At 35.4% G+C, this 24106-nt stretch overlaps 1 protein-coding gene across 2 annotated transcripts in view; it reads right to left on the bottom strand.

The window, feature by feature from the left end:
• The window catches only part of EFL1 (elongation factor like GTPase 1), an 80593-nt gene extending 56530 nt beyond the window's left edge, over positions 1–24063 (bottom strand). The window contains exons 1-13 of one of the 2 annotated variants that reach the window (XM_074155424.1): positions 24007–24063; positions 23306–23408; positions 22550–22617; positions 22269–22353; positions 20784–20917; positions 20008–20145; positions 18912–19126; positions 15478–15601; positions 14517–14593; positions 14244–14380; positions 13315–13437; positions 10697–10796; positions 567–718 (exon numbers count right to left, since the gene is read on the bottom strand). In XM_074155424.1, the coding sequence (XP_074011525.1) occupies positions 567–718; positions 10697–10796; positions 13315–13437; positions 14244–14380; positions 14517–14593; positions 15478–15601; positions 18912–19126; positions 20008–20145; positions 20784–20917; positions 22269–22353; positions 22550–22617; positions 23306–23396 (1444 nt within the window). In that variant the 5' untranslated portion in view covers positions 23397–23408; positions 24007–24063. Of the gene's footprint in view, positions 1–566; positions 719–10696; positions 10797–13314; positions 13438–14243; positions 14381–14516; positions 14594–15477; positions 15602–18911; positions 19127–20007; positions 20146–20783; positions 20918–22268; positions 22354–22549; positions 22618–23305; positions 23409–24006 lie in introns of those variants that run through there. The other variant, XM_074155425.1, reaches the window with a different exon arrangement.
• Positions 24064–24106: the final 43 nt, after the last annotated feature.

Genomic DNA, 24106 nt, shown 5'->3' on the forward strand with positions numbered 1-24106 from the left:
ACTGTAACTCAGAATCCAGTCCTGTTGCTCATACACTGCTTTTGTACCAATTTATTTAGGCTGCTTAGGTTTTGGACTGTTTTGGTTTTTTGGTTTTTTTTTAACAGTTACTCTCATAAAAGCTTAAAGGAATCAAAGTTATATTGGCATAAAGTATGCTAGTAATAAGTACATAAGAAGGTTCTAGCAGTAAGCTAAACAAACCTGAGTGTTTCTACCCCATACACAACAGCAAAAGTCAATGGCCACACCTTTCTATTTGGAGTGAAAGTTATTTAATTTTTCAGCAGAGCATCTCCTTCAAGCATCATCTGTATTCACTGACTCAAAGTACTGAGACTAAGCATGTTTTCAGGCTATAAGAACAGGTATCCAAGACACTGTAACAGCATTTATGAACTATCAGCTTTCTTACACATTGCTCCTCACTCTTCGTTCAGTTCCACCTACTGAACTGTTGGGACTAGCATATGGATGATTCTTTGTAAGGTACAGAGCCCTTGACAACACCGAGACTCTACTATTAAACATGCTCTGAGAAAAACAGATAGCAGAACACTACATACCTTTCGTATCACCAGTGTTCCCAGTTACTTCAGATGAATTTTCACTTGGGGGCTTTTCTGACAGTTCCTTTCCTTGATTTGCTGCCAATTTTTCTGCATGTCTTCGTTTCGCAAGTTCACGCCGATGAGCTATTTCTTCTTGAGTTAAAGGCCTACATTGTATTTTAAAACATTAGTATTTGGAAATATCATTTAAATTAAAATAAAGTAAATCACAATAACCAGAATACTATATTTGGCATAAGTAAAAACTTACGCAGAATGCTTTTTGTCCCCGTGATACTATATATTTTAAGTCAGCTAAACTGAGCAAACTCTTCCTCTGTCATGTTTAGGAAGAGGCCACCATGTTAAACTACTGTTTATTTTGTTAAAATAAGTCAAGTTTCTCCCACTGACGTGAAAATTCTCACTTTTTCAGAAAACATCCAAGCCAATTTTCAAAATTGTTTTTTACACCATGTCCAGTATGTCATCCTGAGCTAGAATGACAGCTAGGACTAAGCGTACGTGTACTAATCTAAGCTTACCTGTGTTAAGATAGTTAGAAAAAAATATCAAACTTTTCTACCAAATACATAGGGATCAAATACTGCCATTTTAAATTATTTGTGGTATCTTTATTATTTTAAGGTAGTCTTTAAGGCATGTGTTCAAATGCAGGGAAAAGTGTTTGCCTGCTATAGCTACCTTTCCAAAGAGTGAATAATTTCATAAAGGACAAAAGACTTAACACTGAGACGACAAAAACAACAAAAAAGTGTTATTATTCTGATGAAATTTCTACCCACCCATTGGTAAACACTGCCTTAAAATCAAGTGCTTTAACATAAGATTTAAAGCAATAAAAATTAAAGAATGACATTATGATTCTTACATAAGGCAATATAAACAGACTTGTTTTTTAGTGCAACTCTTTTCAAGCATTTTAAACAGCAAAGTGAGTTACACATATATGAAATCTAACAGCACTGCCTGAAATTGGCCATTTGATTTTTAAATCTTGCCCTAAATAAAAATCTGTGATATGAGCTTATCTTCTAATTTAATAAAGTCCAAACAAGGAAATTAATTTCAGATATTATTCATCTTCTCTTTCCGATTCCTCCTCTGTTTCCATTAATTTCCCATATAAAAGAGCTGAAACTGTGATCCTGCTATAATCATTACAGATACTCTTAAGAATAATCTATTCTGTTTCGTAATTTCAGTATCAACAGTTTCTCATGTAACTTCCTGTCAGGTGCCTGCATTAAAATAAATAATCTTTATCACCGTGGTTTAAAAGCAGGAAAAAATATGCAGAGATTTTTTTCATGGAACTAGAATGCTTGCTTGTTTTTTGTTGGTTTTTTTTTGTTTGTTTGTTTGTTTTGTTTTTTTTTTTTGCATTGAGAGTAAGGGTAATACATATTGCTTTCCAGCATTAATAAATAATTTATTTCCAAAATAATAACCAATGCATTTTTTTATATTATATGAATATTCTTAATGGAATTCTAACTCCAGAGAAGAAACAGAAGAATTTTATCATTAAGCATGCATTTGTACAACACAACTGGACAAACTAATCACAGTCTTAGATCTTGACTTCAACTCAAGAATACGAGCATAATCCCAAAGCAAAATCCCATTTACACGATTTGTCCTTACACCTGCATTTGCTCATATGATGGGAGGCAAGAACAACGGTTCTTAGTACTAAGATGGGTTCAGGATTTTTTCAGTCAATTGTATCAAGCACACACTTTGATGAACACAGCATTAAAAACAAGTGCCCTATTAGTAGTTTTAGCTTGTTTAGCTGTCTTGGAAAAGTCACTTCCTCTCTTTAATTGCCACACTTAGAAAAACAGTTCAAGATTTCCTGAATAGCAGAGTAGTAGTAATAAATGATAAGAGGAAAAAAACAGTGTGAAGCACTACAGCAGTAGAGGAATTTTTCTTTGCAGAACAGGAATACAACTATGATCTCTACTGAAAAAAAAAAAAAAAAAGAAAGAAAAAAAAAAAAAAGGATTGAATCACATCCCCATATCAACTATTCCCAAACAGGGAAACAACCCATCACTTAAGGGTCAAAGTTTTTATGTGTAGCCAGTAAAGGCACTTAATGGACACTTACCCTGCCCTTAACTGGATTAATTAGGGGCAGAAAGCCCCAAACAGATTATGTGGCTGAGACCAACTCACTGCCAATAATACTTTTTTATAGCATAATATGGATGCTTTTCTGCATATAATACATTCTGCAAGGGACTTATTTTAAAAATGTTTAATGAGACCCTTCATTTTATCAAAATTCTTCTTAGAATGAGGAAATCACTTCCAACATGGTTACCGTGCTTACCATGAAGCCAAACATTCAACTCAAAAGGGTAAGAAAACTATATATAAATTAAAAAACTCTCTAAAAATTACTTAAGAGAGGCCCTCCAGGATAAAATATCAGAATTTGAAGGACAGACTTTCAGAACTCAGGACCTGGGACAGACACATTATGTGTCATAGAAAAGGCAAAAAGTAAGACAAAATTGCCACTACAAACTTCTCAGCAACTGTTTTTTTCTTTTTTTTTTTCTTTTAAAAAGTCATCTCTTAAACAATCATTGTGACAGAATTAGGAATACGTATCTCTGAAATTTGGGACAATGTGGTATTTCTCTTTGGTTTGTTTATTTTATTGCAAAAGAGAGAGAGGCTGAACAATACAAAATGCAAAGCAGATGGTGGAGAAGAAAACTTTTTTATGATTTTTTTTTTTTCTGGAGGCAGCTGTTCAAAGCTATTTAAGGGTTTGGAATGTCTGAAAAATTCCCATAGAAGAGAGATTGATAGGGAAAGCATAGATGAGACAGCCAAGGGTGTCATAAATGCAGTCTATATATGAAGGCATAGTATACACATGAAGACATATGTATGCATTCCAACACATTTTATTGTCCAAAAATACTTCTCATTTGTGTAAATAATCCTGAGAGTAAAAGAAGAAAGGTTGTTTGCTTTTTTTCCCTTTACATGGTATTTTTAAAATTATCAGTATATTTCGATGTCAGATAGCCCTAATCACAAATGACAAAGGTACCTTAAAATTCTGAGTGCACTGGAGTAAGTTGCAATACATATAAGCACAGTTAATTATATTCTCAATTTGATAAGAAGCAGATTGAGTGTGGGTGGGACTATAGCTAGTAGGTACAACCTAGACTTCCATCCTGGTTTCTGTCAGCGTCAATTCCTATAAAATTAGTCACTCCCAGTAGTATGATTAGAAACCACAAAAAGATAATGTTGTCAAATAAATCCTTATATAGAATTGTAACACACTCAAGAAGAACACAGAAAAAGATTAATGCACATAAGGCACTGGATCTGCAACAAAACCAGTTTTACATTATACCCTGATTTATTCAATTTCTCCAGTTGGCAAAACCAGTCAGAAGGGAAATCAATTCCGAATAAATGCTGACCAAACCAGAAGAAAGACTCTCTCATCTTCTTCCCTACCATATTTCCTTCCTCCCTCCTTTTTTTTTCCACTCCACAGGAAGAGATCTACAGACTCCTAATACTGGCAGAGAAAAATGGGACCATGCAGTCACACAAAAAACAGGAAATGAAAATTCTGGAGCAGAAGGAAAAAAGAGAGATTCTCTGCCTCCAGAGAGGTACTACAGCATCCAGACACCATACACGTGAACCCGGCACAAGTACTAGAGGTGACATAGATGGGTAACCGCATTATTACTAACTCATCTTAACCTCAACCATGCTGTAAGCAAATCCTATGGAAATAATAATGTGGAAAAGAGTAAAATATACATACTATTACCACTCAGTAGATTGTTGATTAAATGCAACATATTTCAGGTAACGTAAGCAAGCTACTGCCAAGTCCTTCTTTAACTCATTTAGTTCAAACTGAATGACAACTAAACTCCTCCATGTAATGCATTCTCTGAATACAATAGCTTTTCCAGCCTTCCATGTTATCAAAGAGAGACTTCATTCCAAAACATTTCAAAAAAATCAAAACAAAAAACCCAAACATAAATTGGCCTCTGATTCTTATAGAAAATGTTACGCTGTTTTTGTTTTTTTTTAACTTTTTAACCTTCAGACAATTTTAAAAAGGAAGCATCACAGTTAGAACATCAAATGATTTCCAAAAGATTGATACTACCGTCAACAAGAGTCTGTGATGCATCTCCCATGCCATGAACAAGGTTTTGAAGTGGCTGAGAATACTTTCTCTCTGTACCATTTTTACCAGTTTAAGTTCCATGAGCTCATGGACACGTGCTTGACTTCAGGAAACTAAGGGGGCAATTTCTGTTAACATCTTTAAATCCAAGTAATTTATAAAGAATATCCTGGATTACTCATTATTCTGCTCTTCAGAATTAAGATCTAGTTAAATCACTGGCTGCTGTTCTGCCCACCATATGGCACTCAAAGACTTCTGACAACAGCTTCCCTAAGGACAGCTCTCAAGTGCAGCTTGTTTGCTGTAATTCAGCATAGAGTATGTCCAGTGGTCTTCCTAATCCTACTTAAATTCATTAATTTCTGGATTAAACTGCTTCATGGCCATGGAAATATTTCCACTCGCAAACTAACGTGCACCTACTATTTCCTATCTTGCAACTGAAAGCACCAGGCAATTCACAGTAGAAATAAATGTGTCTACACAAAATGAACAACTGAAAATTATCCAAATCAGAATTTCCATAGAATTTCATACAATAATCTTACAGGGCTCCTGCAAAGGGGAATACTCAATAACTGTTTCATATTATATTATATAGCAATTATCATTCATTCTGAGATACGCAATGAAACTAAGTTATTAATACCAAGCTGTCATACACTGCCTTGAAAAACACTTGACTGATATACTGACCTTTGATTTACCTCACATACTAATGTGCAATAAAGAAAGAAGAAACGTGAAGCAAGACTATTTCAGAATGTTACGAGCTTGTCTCTCTTAAGCTTACAATTACAGAAACTAAATTATGTCCAGAGATTCAGATTTCATCATTACTACATATTCCTCTCTTAGATCAGTTCTAAAGATCTTAGCTGCATTCAAATCTATACTGTTACAATGAAATTTATTTCACAATAACCATAAGTAGGGGTTTTAATTTTTGAAAAGTATATATTACTCTATTAATTATGTAACTGGGTGCCATCTTCAGATGTGAACTTGTAAATCTGACAGGCTGTTCAGATGACTCATGCCATATTCATTTCTAATGCACTAATTACAACATAAAACAAACTATTAATGCAAACAGAAGATGATGGGTTCAGATCACACTGAGGTCACTGAAAGTCATATTGCCTTTAAAAATAAAAATCCATTTACTTGCAAGAAGATAGTAACTTCTCACAGAGTTTGGAGATTCATAAATGTTCTCTCCATTTGATCAAGAAAATGCAATGTCTTTTTAGCTGAAGGTTGGGTAAAAATCACAGGATTTACATTTTTTCCAATACAGTTTGTAGGAAACACTAGAAAGGAAACAGATGAAGTACACTACAATCTGTTGGTTTAAGACACGCAAACAAGCTGTACCACCAAATAAAGAAACAATCATCATCATTTCATGCAGAATTGTATGTGAAAGTGCATACTTCATGGTGACACCTAAGGAAAAAAATACTCCTGATTTCATGCTGACTGAGGAGAAGGAAGTACCTTTCATATTATCTACGGAAAGTGGTAAGGGTGTTACAAGTTTTATATCCCTTAGTGCAGTCATGAAATATAATTTTACTATACCAGGTTATCTAGACTTTTCTTTATTACCACTGAAAAATAGAAATGGAATTTCTTTAATGTACTCTATTTATTTACGTTATTCAGCAGGATTGTAAGAACGATGGATTTGAAGTAACAGAAACGGTTTGCCTCCTATTGCTGACACTGTATCCCATCACTGTGACATTTATACTTAAAGCTCTACAAAGTTAGTAGAGGATTTAATAAGAAACATCTCATATCCAATTTACATTTTCTCAGTATTTTATATTAAATACACATAGCAACAACCAAAATTACTTGAACGCGATCATAACTAAGTATTTCTCTTTTACACTGGGTTAGATAAAGACAGAATTCTGAGCCCTAGGAAGAGCAAGCTGGAACTTTTATAGTCTGTACCTAAATGTCAAGCTTTGCCTTTATTTCTACACCTACACTCAACCACTCTGTTTGAGACTGCTGTTCAATGTAAAACTGTAGTGGAAAGGAGAGAAAGAAACAGCAATGCTGAATGAATACCTAATTTTGCACACAGCAATACTTAAGAATAAATAACCACAGGCATCATCAAATAACCATGGGCTTGTTACATAAAGCAAGTAGCTCCAAAAGAAGCCAATATGGCCCTGTTTCCTACTGGGTTTGGTTTTAGATATTTTAGTATCTAACGTGAAGGACATCACACCACACTCTCTTAACAGGGGTCCTAATTTGTTTGTCTACTCTGCCCAATCACCAATTTGCAGAAAAATTACACCTTGTATGATCTGGTTGGCATTAGTAAATAATTTCAGAAGTTCAGACAGAAGAAACGGAAGACGTAATAATATTTGCACAATTCTCATTTCTTTTGAAAACCTGATAAAAACTCAGGGACATGGTGGAACCATATAAAAGTTAAATTGTAAATCTTTCCAAAGAAAGGTAAATATAAGCTGCCAATCTGTTGTAACCTGACCACAAATTATTTTCCCATGTATTTTAGTGTTGTAACAGCTGACAAACTTTGTTATTTAAACTGTAAAAGCAAAAACATAGCAGTTTTAGTACAGAATCTATTAATTTTTAAAGTCACCTTCTAGGAGATATTAGTTGCCAACAGCAGTCTCAAAAGGAGGTTGTTTTAATTAAAAATCTAACCCTGGACTTAGAAGAGCTTTCCCAACCTATGCTTAAAAAGTATTACAAGCAGATGGCAGAAATAAGGCAAACTGTAAAGATTTGAAGCTTCTAAGAAATTTACAAAAAGGTAACATTACCCAATAGTACCTTACAAAAGGAAAGAAAAAGCAGCATGGATCTACTTTTTTTTTTTCCTCTGGAAGTAGAAGAGTATAAGTCTTGCAAAAAAAAAAAAATCTAGAGAAAAATTTGATATTTTTTACATGCTTTAACATGCTTAAAAACACTGCCTCCCTCAACCCCCACAAAGGATGCAAATAACCTAGCAGAGAGGTCCAGCAGTCAAACATCAGAATACAGAAGAACACAGTTATGGCCCCTCAAATTAACATGTAAATGGAACATTTAACACGTATCAACATTCTTAAATAAATGAACATGAAGCCACTGTTAATTGAGATAGTGTAGGTATTCTTTGTTTCTCCCTATGTTCAGTCATTCTTATGGTGCATCCTCATGGAATGCCGGTTTATATATTGGATCTCACACACTGCACACAACCATCACTCAATTCCGTTAAGCACAATCTTCACCGTGTAACTGTCAATACCACACAGTGGCCAATATAACTCAAAATGTGCTTAGGAACACACTTACACAATGCTGCATTTTAAAAAAACTTATATTTCGTTTCACAGAGATAGCTTTCCTTCCTCTTTAAAGCTAACCTCCTTTCCTGATCTCTTCAAGAGCTGCTTACCTGTAGAATCTTAACAATTAAAACTGTATTATTAGTTTTCAAAAAAGTGGAGTTGAACTGTTACTTCAAAACAAAATTGTTAATACTACCCAATCAGCAAAATTACAGGGTGCTGATAATGACTGGTTATTCTCAAAGAAAAACAGTCACGTGTCTTCATTTTAATACTAGCCAATTAGTAACTAATTGAATAATTTACTGTTAAGGCTAGCAAGAAATACCTTGCACACAGAGGAAGACACTGCAGTTTTCAATTTACTGAATAAACAGGGAGAAAGGACATATTGTCTACAGTCATCAGTAATATGCCTCAAGTCTCCCAGAAAGAATTCAAGTCGTCACTCTCCTGCAATATTATCTCATAAAGCCTAATTTATCTAAATTTTGTTTGGATTTTTGGATCAGCTCTGCATTAATTGGACTATCAGTCAACTGCAATCCTCCAGTCAGCTCAGTACAAATCTTGAGGTTTTTCAAGTCAGATTGATGATCAGAATTACAGATTTGTTATACGGTATACAGAGTGCAAAAATGCAATCATATTTGGGTTCTGAAAACCAATAAAATTGAAAGCAGCACATTTTTTTATCTAAGGAGAAAATACAACCAAAAATCACAATGCATAAGCTTCTGTACTGAATGCATCATTCACCAAAAAAAAAAATAAATAAAAAAATATGGAGCTGGTCATACAGATATTATGAACCACAATACATGGCAATTTTTTTCAAAATATTATTTCGTCCATTGGGGGACCTTTTTCTCTCTTTTAAAAGAATAAAAGTTTAACACATGGCATATAACCACACACATAAAACAGCTCCCCTCCTGAAGGGGGATGACTACAGAGAGTAGAAAAAAAAAACCACCAAGAAAAATATAAGATGAATATCAGAGGAGAGAGGGAAGGAGAGTTTATCCATGTGGCAGAGTGCTCATAAGCAAACGACACAGAATGAAAAAAAGATAAGAGCTATCCATTAGTTTTGGGAAAGTCAGGATCTCTTATAAATAGTCTTTTGTTTGAAATCCCAAGTTGTAGTTACAAAACAGGATTTGCAGTAGCTAGCTTTTCTTTTCTTTTTTTTTTTTTTAAATTTTGACTAAAATCTTGAAAATATGTCCAAGACTTTCTGTGTTTGATACATGTAAAAGCCACCTTTGCCTCTATGTTACATCCTAAGACTTGTCCCATAGAATCTTGATCCTCCCAAGAAATAAAAGATCAGATCATTATCAGTGATAGAACAGCCAGAAAGTGATGGTCTCTGCGCAGTCTCCTCTGATAACTAGAGTATATATCCAAGCAAGCAGAGAAAGCAGAGAAAGCTGTGCTACACCAATACCTGGGCAAGAACTCTCGTTTCAGATACATTTAAGGACAGAACTCAAAGTAAAACTGCTCCATCTAGTGTCTGGTCAATCCGTAAGTGCAATGCATCTTTTCCCTGAGTTCAAACTTATTGCAAGAAAGATTTTTGGTGGAATATTAGCAGACAAGCCTGATAAGAAAAAACTTAGGTAAATCTAGGAAGTGTGTGAAAAATCTAGAAAGTAGTAAAACTTTCAAATATTACTACCACAACAGTACCATTTTTTGCACAAATATTTAACAGTCACAGTAGGTCTAATTTATTAGAAAGATTAATATTTTCTGTATTGCTTCACTGTACAGTGACAATCCCAGAAAAACATGAAATGGCCAGTTAACACAGAAGTTGACTACTGAATATGCTCCAGAGGCTTAGAGGGATAAGAAGTTAAGATGAACTCCATTCTTAAAAACTCATCATAAAAGAGTATTTCTTCTGTTGAAAAGCAGATGGTTTCAGCTAAAAGTTCCACTTAACTATTTCAGGGAAATTAAATCTACCATTCAAAGAAGACGGTCATTAAACAAAAAGCTGTAACAAAAATATCTTCCAAACCTCCCAGAAGAAAATCTTTTGAAACACATTAATGCCTTTCAGTTCACTGCAAAAAGTTACTCAAGGTTTAGACTACTTTAAATAACCCATTTTATTTTGCACTTGCAATGGGCTGGGTGATCACGTAGCTATTATGCCAGATAAGATGGGAAGTGCTTCTTGGTACAAACACAAGCTGTTATGATCACGTCAATACAACCTTACTGAAAAACAAAGCACTACAACTGAATCGCGTTTTCAACCAAACATCTTAAAACCGCATACAATGTATGCATTAGGTTGATATATCTGGACAAAAGCACTCTTCAACAAATGTGGCTTTTACTCCACAACAAATTTGCTATATCATCTAAACCTAAGACGATTTAACAAATCATCTGTCGAACTCATTCAGAAAATCTCTACTTGCTGAAAAAAATTTACTACATCTGAAGAATTAGTGAATTATTTTCTCAAGTCTGAAACAATTCATCCATGCTTGCAATGTAACTTTTTTACCTAAAAGTATCTAATATAGATCAGAAAGGTAAATGTTACATTTTCTTACCTTGGTTTATTGTGTGGTAATGCCTTTGCATCAACAGCAAACATTTTGGAAACAAAGACAATAACCGGGGCTGTTTCTTCACTACTGCATTTCATAAAAGCTGAAAAAACGTAAAAGAGAGTTATTTGTACAATTTTTTCCCAACAGTATGGATAGAACTATGGCTTTCTGTTAATTTTCTAGGAATTACTGTTTAGTTTCTATTTTAAAGGATAATATGCTAAAGACATTAACAGGAAAAGTAGTAAATTACTCTAATCATTTGATAACATTGCCCATATCTTCAAGCCTGTTTCACAATACAATGAGCAACATTGTAAAAATACAACCCTTTATAACAAACTGCATTTACTGCAACTGAAGATATTGTTTTGGTATTTAAAACTGAGTTCATAGGCTGGTTTAGATTAGAATGAGAGAGCAGCTAAGTATTAAGATCGAGTTATATATTCAGTATCTAAAAGTACTCTCCCTCCTTCCAAACCAAAGGAGGAAGTTCTGCTCGTGTGGTCACGGAATCAGAACAACTTAACTGCAAGAATGGATATTCCTCAAAGGATGAGAGATCCACACAAAAGTCATTCAACACTTAGGAAATTTCCATAAACTGTTTTTTTCATCCAACTTGGAACACATTATCAAATCCAAAACAGACACAATACCATTCAAAACACCTAACAGAAATTAAATAGTCTTTTCCTACATTTCTGCCTTTTATCTGAGGTATGAAAAGACTATATTGTGAAGTGCTTAGGCAAACAAAGCGTAAGACTACAACTAAAAATTAGCAAGATATTCACTAAATGTGAAGTACACTATTTTTTCATAACCAAGAGCAGTAAGATCTGAGTTTACAGTGGCAAATTTCTTCTAATTAACTTATACTGATGCAGTATTGAATACTGTTTGCAGAATACAATGTTTGTAAATATTTAGTGAAGGATGAAAGTATCAGTTGCTTCACCCCTGGGAAACAATTCCTAACAGCCTGTCAATTTGACATTCACATCGCATCTTAAATTGACATTTGATATCTCATCCCTTTAGATTTCTTGAAGGTCTTTTCAAAACATTGTTCTATAAACACCTTTCACTACACATATAAAGTTCAGAAACATTTTTAACTGTTAATATCTTAAGCATGGTATCTTCCTGTATTTTTTCCTCTTGAAATATCAGAGAACATTTACTACCTTACAACAAAATAGTATTCTGCTATATTTGTTCAGTCAGAAAGAATGCTTGCAGAACAAAATCATATATATAAGGCATATTTGTCCCCTACAAGTCTGCCTGAAAAGATCATTTGGGAACATTATTTTCCAGACTACCAGTTCTGGGGGAAAAACATCACTTCATTCTATATAGAACTTCCTAACCCACAGAGGAAATTACCACATAAACATGGAGAATTACGAGCTTTGCTCACTACTGAGCATTACATCCATATCATCAGTTTCAACTTTGATTTTTAATTCCGCTAAATACTTGATTCAGCTTCAGCAATTATCACCTGTCTTTCAGGAAAACAAACTCAGAAGTTGCTCTCCTTTCCAAGGCATTACATTTTTGTAAAGGACATACACGTACCCAGAGTTTATGTTTATAAATAATTCAAAGATAGAAAAAGGAATACAAGCATCCTGTACACTAAGCTTATTTTCATTACTGCCTATAGCACAGTTAAATCATTGAACGTAGTCTTTCCAGTCCCAATTACAATTTTATAGCACAGGACTTGGTTATTATTAAACTTCCTCTCACTTACTTTTACATACAGACATCCAGTGTTCAACACAACAGAGTCTGAATATACTACTAAGGAGGAGGAACTCCTAGTTAAAGCTGAAAACTGCCAGAACTGGACTTGAAATCGTGATGAAGTCAATGGCAAAACTTAAAACTAACTTCAAAATATCAGGATTTTATATCTTCATTTGGGTAACAAAATACATTCGTTGCCTTGGAAGTCTTTTGGCTCTTGGTTTTATTTGCTAATCTTTTATCATTCTGGAATATTATGAAATAAATAAAGCTATGAGCTATGGAAATGTTGAAGAAATACTTAATGACAATGCTTGTAGTAACAGCTAAGTTATATCTTACTAAATTCTTTTCAGTACACAAACTATTTCACAATAAATTCAACAGAAAAGGTTTTTTGTTTTAAATTACCAAAACCTGGACCTAGTTAATAAATATATTTGTAAAAATGAAATCCAAATTGAAATCCCTACTGACTAAAAATTAATTATTTTAATATAGAAGTTCATAAAATATTCAATTCTCAATTACATTGTAACTTCTACTGTTTAGAACTAAAAACCAAACATTAACCTCATATCCTTCCAAAACCCCCAGAGCCAGTGTCTTAGACTTTACATCACCTGCAGCTTGAATTTTCTAAAAACCACAAGTATATGGGATTGAAGAAAAATGTATAGCCATAAAAATAAGACATAATACTATGACATGTCACTGACAAACACCAACAAAGCTACTACAAGTAAAATAACTATAAATCTAAGTAGAGATTACTACACATCTTATGATCCAAAGACAAACAAAACCACCAAGATAGAAACAAAATTCACGTTAATGAGAGAACACCTACTCACCACTTTTCAGCTCCTGAGTTTCTGGTGGCAAAGAATCAAATGTTCTAGCTCCAACACACATCAGCTTTTCTACTCTCTCTGCAGTGATGTCAAGAGGACTGGGAAGTTTATTACACACCATGGCTAAAATACATTGCTAAGGATATACATTTATATATTTATATTTCCTTGCTGAATGCAAATAAAAGGAAGACAAATGCTTTTAATGTTTCTCTCTGTAAATCAACCTCATCCACTAACTAACTGTCAGTAACAACAGATAGCTAAAATCCAGCTCTGTGTTACAGTCCATTCAGCTCCCTGTCAAGTCAGCAACAATTTCTGGTATTTATCAAAGGGCAGAATGCATAGTTAAGTAGGGGAGGCTCACCCTATGTGCAACTGGGAAACTAAGAATAGTACAATTGGGGCAAGATTTATAGGACTAATTAGTATTTATACATCAAGAATTTGTGCATAACTGCGATAATATAATATGTATTATATTATAAAGTATGAGAAAACCATCTACACAGCAGGCAAACAGCAAAGGTTGATCTTGGATTAAGAATGCATATGCCTAAAACATAACACCAACAGAAACTCATGGAAAGAAGACCTAAGTTACTATTATAAAAAGGAGATTGGCTTATCCTTCAGGAAAAACACTAAAATTTGTATGTAAAACTACATAATGAATGTGTACTGTTAAACTGCCTCTGGTTTCATACTTATTCTCCTAGAAAAAGGATGTGTGCAAAAGCAGTAAGTTGGAGAAATATAAAACTAATTGTAGATATATAACTTAGTATCACAAGTGAGAAAATAGGTCCAGCTATTTTTCTCTGACATGAAAAAAAGAGAACAAATCACACATTGAAATATGCGAGCACTCTTTGAAGTCTCAGAACTACCAATAGAACAAAAAGTAGTATCTTCCTTAAGGATACAGAGGACTGCATCAGATATTGGTAGCCACTGGCTACAAATGGCATTAAGATGAACTTTAGGGTCTGCATGCCGTGACTCCCGGGCACCAATTTTCAACCCCAAAGAGGTGACTATCTTTTCAATTTTTTCTTTGTCTCTGTAAGGAAAACAGTAAATAGATAATAAAAACACAGCAATATATAACAAGCATCTACATTTCTTGTTTGAGTATTTAAAAAAATCATCATAGCACATGGAAAGAGATTCTATGAGAACTTTACAGATCATCTCACCTTTTCATAACAGCTTCATACAGACTCCATATGTTGTCCAGCACCAACTGCACAAACAAAGGTTTCTTTCCTTTTGACTGGTAGAATATAAACATACAGGTAGTTACCACCAACTCCTCAGTTTTACAATAGGCTTAAGCTTGCCCTTGTAAATGACTATTTTCATCCGGAACAGGTAAAGCCTTTATTCAAAACCAAGACAGTTATCTGTTTCTACACAAGATCACTACTCAAAAGCCCGTCTTATAAGACAGGTTTCTTAAACATGAAATTTAGAAGTGAAGGACAAAAGTTTCAATTTCAGAAAAAGAGCCTGATAAATATGGAACCTGGTTATCGCCCTTTTTATAACTATTAAACCTCACCTAGGAAAACACACACATAAAAAAATATCACTAAGTGAAAACAGGGAAACTCCCTTCTCCCTTAACTTTTAGTGGTGGAAACGCTTGATGCAAGACAAGTGTAGTTTTCAGGCCGGGTTTCGGTATAACACTCAGTGCGATTTCACTAAAGCAAAAAAGAATTTATATATCCTAAATAGTAAGCTAAACACGAATGTCCTAAATCCGTAGCTGTTGAAGGACTCTACAAATAAGACAGAGATCCTCTCACTACTCTTGTTTCTACATTTTAATCTTCCATTCATCTTGTGTGTTTCGCTCTATGCTGAATCCTTGAAGTTGGAACACCCCTTATTTTGTGAACAGAGAGCAACTGTGAGCACTGTTAAAGGAGATTCTCTCCGTGTAGCTTTTGAATGGCCAATTTTGGAACATTCTCTTCTCCAAGGGCTGACGCAAGGCTATCCCAGTGACTTTATACTTCCACTGATGTTGAGTGAAAAGGTACTGAGGTCAATTTTCAGAATACACTATGAGAAATAGAATTTAAAAAAAAAAACACAACAAAAAACCAAAACAAATTAAAACCCAGGTAATATTTTTGACAACCTCCCTACCTGATCACCTTTCATTATCTTCTTTGCTTTTGTATTTAGATAGTAATCTCCCCATAAAGTCTTCAGAAGTACTGCAGGCTTGATTCCAATCTTTTGGCTGTACAGCTTGGCAAAATGCTCAATGCTGAAAGGAAACAAAACGCATCTTGATAAAAGTGTAATGCTGTTTACATATGCTTATCAGCCTAAGCAATGGACACACACAAACGAAAATCACACACAAATCTCAAGTCCTTATTTTACTCCCATTTTTCCAGTTGTCTTCACTTTAGCTCACATTGTTTAACATTTACACCTGCAAAAAAAATTTAGTCCTAACAGTTCAAAAATGTCAGCAGCGTTTGTATGTTTTCGTTTCAATTCAAGTCAGCTTCAAGGCTGAACTTGTTAATTTCAAATAAATATTTGCATACTAACCTCACAGTAAAACCTCAAAAGCATAATACAAAAGTTCTAAATATTTATGTGATGACTCTCAAATTTATTCTATGAAAGACAACCCACGACACATTCTGGTCTGCGATCAGAAGTTAAAAATCAAGTGTTCTTCTGAGCGACACTTGAGCCATCAGATGGTGGTAATTATTTTTTAAATTAACTACTCAGGGTATTTTTTGTTGTTTGAATCATTGCTTTAATAATGAGTAAACCCAGAAAATAATATAAAAACTGTAATGCCAAAGTCGTGTTATAAAGCCATTTGTGTTGTTCAGTGGTCCCCATGAGTCAATAAAAGCAGGCTGCCTATGACCTAAGGAGGGAGTCCTGAACATGGTATGGTTTCCTTACTGAAAATGGTCAGTGAGCACTAACAGAAAAAATTACCACATATTAGCTCCTTGTGCACATAGAAACAAAAATATACATTTACAATAACAACAATCCTATTTACAGAACAGTAATATTTGATAATCTGTTCTTTGAAATTCAGAATTCTCAAATTTCTACACACCTAAAAGAAGACCTGCCCATGTCAGCAAGACATAAGCTATGAGTTCTGAACTAAGACCAAGAATGAGATGTTTTTCCAAAAACTACCCCAAACTCTGAACAGGGAAAGAACCTTCAAGATTCTTGTGCCAGTAGCTCCTGCATATGCATTTATGGCATTCTTTCAACATGTGAGGATTATGAGAAAAGCGCAGGTACTAATTGCACTGGATGAGGCTGGCACTGCCTAATGACTTAATTTTTCTGCCATGACAAGTCGTAATACCTTTAGAAACAGAACCCACAAACATATAACAGCAGTCAAGGTTTGCCCTGATTAAGAAAATGCTCCACTGATTGGTATTTCATCACATGGCACTGCCAGCAGTCCAGAAGTAGTCCAGTAGTCTTGAAACTAACTAAGGAAAATCTTTCTTTTTCCTTTCCGTTACATGATTCATCAGAACCAGGGCTTGCCAGTTCATCATAAGAAACAAAGTAGTATCAGAAAGGCAACAATCTTCTTTCAGCTTCAACAAATACATTAAAACATTTTCAAGACATGAGGGGAAAAAAGGAGAACTAGGACAGCTACAAATAAGAAAACTAGCAGACAGGAGTCCTGTTATTTGCCCAAGCTGTAGGCACATTTTGTGGGATAGAGAATAGACTAACACAAATTAGTCTATTGAGTAATGTATAAAAAGCCTGATCTAGACCCAGCAGCAGCATACTAACACCCCTTGTCTAAGTTAGATGCATAAATGTTTTTGGCTGAGACACAATCTTGTACATGGATAGTTCAATTAGCATACTATTTAAAAAAAATTCAGTATATAAAGCAGAAGGGGATTAAAATGTGGGGAATCTTAGCAAACATCATTTTTAACCTTATATTCCATAAAAAGAATTTTAAGTTTTTTAAGTTCATCTTGTATCATTACAGTATTGGCAAGTAATAAACAGAAAGCCTACCAGTCCTCTCCAGTATAGCAATACACCAATAACAAAAATAAGGACAGGTCGTATCTGGCCCATATCTTCCCCCCATTTGAAGCTAAATTACAAGCAACATTTAGATTTCAGCCTTATAGAAACTCTGTAAGTAAGGTTCAAACCACTTGACAAACATTTCAAGTGGCAGGTACCTAGCAAATGCAAAGAAACAACTAAAGCTTACCAGTTACCAGTCCACTTCAGGTTACCCTAGCATATACCATTAATCATCTATCACACATTTCCCACTGCAAGTATCAGTTACCAACATATGCCAAGTGCTAAAAGCTTTTGGGAAGAAATAATAAAAAAGACAAAATTAACACAAGGTATCATCTCTGAAAACAACAAATTAGACTCTCACTCTTGTTTTCAGTTTCCTTACACACTTATGCTCTGATTTTTCTTTTTATGAATTATTATCATTCACGGCAGATAATTAAACTAAAATAGCCCATTTTATTTTCCGTTTCCTCTGCAGTGATAAGAAATGTTTGTGACAGACTACATACTATGCAAGGAACCTTATTTAAGAGCTTGACTTTGACTTAAAAATCCTGGGGCTGATTTTTCCCTAAAGGTTTTGCAATATTAAAGACATGCACCGTATTACTGAGTACATCTATTTAATTATATTTTCATGATGAAGACAATGACTCCACCTTGTGGCTAGCAATCAGAACACATGTAATCTTTAGCCTGCTGCCTTTCGAAACTACTAAGAAAAGGACTGAAAAACAGAATTGATCACAAACTCAAATAGAGCAATTTCAGAAAATTTTCTGAAATTGTTCTATCCCCAAATTCATATGTTTACTTAAACATCTTAGCAATTTTCTTTAGCAAATTCTTTTCTTTAGCTGAAACAGAAATATAAAGATATTAAGTAACAAGAGATAAGAAATGCACCTGAATGAACAGAAAAAAAGTTAGATTAAGACTGATGAGTATAAACACTTGAGGACAAACGCATGACTTCAAGGACAAGTCAAAGTCTGGTACAGAAAACACAGATCACAGTAACGCCGTGACCCAGAACTGCACTGGACCAAACCGGACAGCTGAAACTGCTGCCCTGATCCCAGCCGCCTGACTTACGCTCGTTATGAATGTCACTGTCCCTGTAGCTGAAAGGTCCAATCTACTTGTGAAACAGCTCCTGTACTGATGCAGTTTTTGACCTAGTCTATTACGGCCCATCAATGTCAGCAATTAATAAAATAATATGTTTACCAGGTTAGGCTGGACACTACAGTGGGCTCAGTAGCTGCTGTGGAAGTAAAACAGGGGTCCCTGTCACATAGCTGCCAAAGCTGGAGTATTTTCAGCTGTCCCGTGTTAATGATGAATTAGGACTGATTATATACAGTTGCACATCACAGAAAAATATAACAAAAATCTTTAGAAAGATGAAGTAACTGAAAATACTTTAAGAATAACTGCAGTAATCAACAAAAAAAAAAAAAAAGAAAGAAAAAAAGATGTCAGTAACTAAATCCCAGACTTACCCAAAACCCCAGCCATCAATTGCACTGGCAAACACCACATTTCCATGGTCGGGTGAAAAATAAAGATGTGAATCATCAGTATCTTCCAATCCAGCGCTCCAGTCATAAATTTGATCTCCTGGTGCAGCGTCTGAAATACTTTCACTTTCTGTTTCTTTCTCAGCTCTTTCTTCTAAGACTTTAGACGTAAAGAGTGCTCCAGTGACTGCATTGATCTACAGAAGGATATGTAAAAGCACCCTAAGATTCGTTCACTCTTTCACAACCCTTGCAATTAAAATGCAATTTCCCCCTCCCCCACCCAAAATATAAAAACAGAGGGGTGGTTTTTTTTTTTTTAAATAAGGTAGCATGCCTGCGATTCATTTAGCAATTTAAAACACAGACCTTGTCTATCTAATCCTGCCCATTTGAAGACAACAGTTTGATGAGCCTAACATTTCGATTTAAACACCATGAACTTTCCAAGTCAAAGTCAGCCACATCAGGACTGAATCAGTTATAGCGTATCATGTGAAATACACTTTGTCTCTCAGAAAAAAGGAATGGTGAAATAGGAACTTGTTACTGCCAACAAACAACAACGGAGGGCAAAGGGAAACCACATAGAGCACTCTGGGGAAAAAAAAGGAAAAAGTTTGAAGGCAACTTAACTTACAACTTAAAAAGATGAATTAACTTTATCCCTGTATAAATCCATCAATGTCAGGAGCAGTCTAAAGATATTATTTGTCTACTTCTAAAGAAGTTTAAGCAATTTAACAGGAAAAACAAAACACGGCATACTATTTCTAAAAATGAAGACTCGTCCTGATGACTTGTCAAGAGGCATTTAATACTCCTTTCTCTATCACAGGCTTTCTGAATGAACTTCAAAACCAACTAGAAATAAAATGTATCTCAATATTAAAAATTAGACTAGATGTTACAGCGCTTGATCATGCAAACCAAGAAAGAACTGGTTCTGCTGCACTGAATTTATTTCAGCTATAAGGCAGTGAAAAATACAGTCTCTCTCAATTCAAGAATGGAGAAAAGGGGGAAGAAAAAACCTCCACAAAATCTGTCAGTGAACACGACACTATAGCACGAATACCTGTTCTAAGATATTCTTAAGGTGCAAGTATGCTTCCTGAGGGGTCAGCTTGAGCTCCACAATCAAGCGATCAATTTTATTAATCACCAATACTGGACGTATATTTTCTAGCCATGCTTGCCGTAGAACTGCTTGAGTCTATTAAGAAGGAAACAGTTTTAAAAAAAAAAAAAATCATTACAGAAAACTTGTTACCACAAAATAGATAGAATGTTAAAGAAGATGACAATCTAATTCTAAAATTTATTTAAACATATAATAAAGGATAGGTTGACATTCAATCCAGAAATTTGACTCCCATAGTACATAGTGTTAGTTATTCTAGAATTCTGCAGAATGGCAGAATTTCATGGCAAAACGACCACAAAAACAACAACAAACCCCCCTCTTTAGAAATGTAAACTATGAAAAAAACAATTTCAATGTTATTTTCTGTGTTTTTTCACTTTCAATGCCATAAAAGCACATGTAAATACATTAAATTATTTCCCTTAAGGCACTTATTTCTTCTCTATACAAATATTCCATTTCTTGAGAAATTGCATACTCACTGTTTCAGCCCCACATCACTACACCCACTCACCAGCGTTGCTCAGTTTTTCAGCACAACTATGAAATTAACTACCCTCTTTCAAACCTCAAGTACATTGTCATTTATTAAAAGTTTTACAGAGCCTCTTAAACCAGCTCATCTTTTATTTCTACATAATACACTTAAGACTTTGCTTACTCTGCCTTCTCTACCCTCTTTCTCTATTTAATATACTTTATTTCACCTGTGGACAGACTCCTTCAACAGCATCCACCACTATGATGCAACCATCACAGAGTCGAACAGCAGTAGATACTTCTGAAGAGAAATCCACGTGCCCTGGGGAGTCTATTAAATTAATCAGATACTCCTGATCACCTAGGATCAAACAATAAATTAATATTTCAGAACAGTTTTAAAAAATATTTCTTTCAGCCACCTGGTTATGCTGCTTAAGCCGTTATTAATTTCCAAGGACCAAATCTGCAGTAACCATTACACTAGTGGCTTGTGTCTAATTGATTTTAATTTCACTTTTAACACCAATCTTCTTCTTTCAATGCCTGACTACCTTTGGAAAATTAAAAACAAACAAAACCACACCAGCCAATCAAACAAAAAGAAAAACTTTAACCCTGAACAAGCTTGTAGTAGCATTACAAATAGATCACTAGCCAAAACACAATCAACTGCATTACAGTTCGTGTTTTAAAGATAAATCATGACAGACTGTCATAATAATAAACTCTACATTCTTCATAAAATGCCTCATTTCAACCTTGTCATTTTTTTAAAAAAGGCTTTTGACTCCATATTACCAAACTATCTTCAAAATACCCATATAGGAGAAATTTTCAATGTTTTCTATACTACTCGTCCCAAAAATTCTTAGTTGATTCCAGTCAACTTTTGATGAACTCACTGCATTTATCATCAGCCATAATCAAAGTAAGATCAAATGACTTGCCTGTTTAAGAACTTGTATTAAGAGTCTAAATTTCAATACAACAGAAAAACAACATACACAAAATGTTCTAACCATTAAAAGTAAGGTCATTTCAGAGTCAACAATAGACCAGCCATAGTTCACAATGCTCAGCTAGAGGATGACCGATTTCAACTATTTTTTATAATTAGCTGTAGATGAAATGCAAAGACTAATAGTGGCTTGTGTAATAGTTATTCTTTTTATTGCACAAGCCTGTTAGTAATGTATTTCATGTTTTTCATCTGCCTAGCTGAGGATAAGACTGGTGAGGAACATGGAGTCATAACAAAGATGAGACTGTAACTACACTATAAAAACCCTTTGAACAATTTATAGCAGAGTATTACAGGCACCTTGACGTAGAAGTATAGTAAAGATAAGACACTACAAAATCATTTAAAGATTTTTTGGTTTTTGGAGATCTTGCCTTTCAGTGACATTATTTCAAGACAAGATCAAAATATGAAGATTTAGATCTAAAATAAAAAGGGAAAAGCAACTGTTCTAATTTCCTCCACTCAGAGATATGATTGAAGATGGTTTTCCTAACTCTGAGATGGAACTTGATTATCTTGGTTAACAGTTGAATACATGCCTAAATCTTTGCAGAACCATGGCCTAATATTGACAAACACAAAAATAAAAGTTGCACACAGAAAGATCTCAAAGCAACAATGAAGAGACAGGGAAAATTAACAAAAATACACATAAAGTTTATACTTGCCAGCATCAACAACTTACCTTTCACAAAGTGCAATGAAATTGCACTAGATTTCATTGTTATTCCTCGGATCTGTTCATCTTCTCTACTGTCTAGGTATCTCAGCTGATTACAAAAACAAAAGAAGAGGTGATGAATCTATAGAATTATATCCACAAGTTACTTATCAACTGTCAAAAAGTATGACTGCGAGAAAACAAGGTTTAGCAAGACTCAGAATGGAATTTCCTTAATTATCACTTATTTATAATCCCAGCACATCCACACCAGAATTTTGTTAAAAATGACAGTATAACTCTACCTTTCCTGCCAAGCGGCTAGAGATTATTCCATTGGTAGATATTAGACAATCAGCCAGAGTAGTTTTGCCTGAAAATAAAAATAAGTTACTTAGTTTAGTTTAACACAGACAACAGAAAAAGATGTGACAATATTATGAATCCTGACAACATCTAGTGTTCTGAGATGTCAACATTAATAAAGGCATTAAAACACCATGGAAGTACAAAGTAACTTTAAAAAAAAAAAATCTGTTCAATCAACTTCACCTGTTAGATGTACACAAATTTGTTTCTCAAGAATGGATGTGACCTTACCTGTCATGACTAGAAAAGCAGTTGAAATAACAAACAGTACCATCAGAACCTCAATATATCATGCAATTAGACAAAACATTTGTGTCCTAAAATAAGCATGTATTATTTTCACCCACATAACAAACTTCTTGCATTAAGTAAACACAGAAATACAACAGCCTACCTCTCACATGCATATATGCGATTCACGCCAACATTCAGTATCACAAAAGAGGAAAACATTCAGTTTCAACTATTCCACATTAGTATAGCATGTTCTCTTAAGTTCTAAAAGATAAGCTGCATCAGGACAAAAGAAACGTGCATAAAGCAAATTTACTTCTCAGAATCACAGTTTAAAGCTAAATCCATGAAAACCTACTGCTTTAAAACAGCAACCAAGATATCTCACTGTCATTCAAACTAACAAGCACACAAGTTTTCCTCGCAAGGTTTCTGCCAGTCGCAAGCACCTGTCTTACCATGATCCACATGGGCTAATATACAGATATTCCTGATTCCAGAAGCCTTCTTCTGGAGGGCAACCATCTTTCCTACACTCGTGAGGACCATGATTCCCCAGTTCTGCGAACGGAGTAAAGTATTTTATTCAGAAGGCAACTTAAAAAACAAGAAACAGCTTTTTTTTTTTTTTTTTCCTTCAAATTACGTAAGCTATGGTTAGGGCTCCTCATCAGGGAAACCTTTGACACGTGGAGCCTGTCACGTTCCTCGGACACCCATTTGCACGACACCTCGGACACCAGACAGAAACGTACAGACCACGGGGCTTCTATGTTGAACAAGAATCGGGGAGTTTGGGGTTTTTTGGTCAGCGTTCCGTTCTGTACGAACACGGAAGCGTCCCACCTCTCCGCACCCGACGGAACCCGGGAAAGGCACAGCCTCCCGCTTTACACTCAGGACGCGGGGGGAACCTCCCGCCACGCTCCCCGCTCCCCCCTTCCGCCTCCCCCCGCCGCACTCCCCTCCTCCAACGCCTCAGCTGCGCACAGCCGCCACCGAGACCGGTGCCCCGGCAGGGGGGCCGCAGGCCTCCCTCAACGTTTTCAGGCCGGGGACCTCCGTGAGGGGCGCCCTCAGGGCCAGGGCTGAGGCGGGGAAGGGAGGAGGCCGCGCCACCGCCGCCAAAAGTCCCGTCACGGGGAGGCGAACACCCCACCGTCACTCGCTGCCGCGCCGCCCGCACCCGGAAGCCGGCGCCGATTCCTCCTCCCGCCCCGCCGCGTGACGCCGGACGGAAGCCGGCGGAGGCCGCTCGG

This window comes from Numenius arquata, chromosome 11 (assembly GCF_964106895.1).
Source record: "Numenius arquata chromosome 11, bNumArq3.hap1.1, whole genome shotgun sequence".
In the NCBI taxonomy this organism is placed as follows: Eukaryota; Metazoa; Chordata; class Aves; order Charadriiformes; family Scolopacidae; genus Numenius; species Numenius arquata.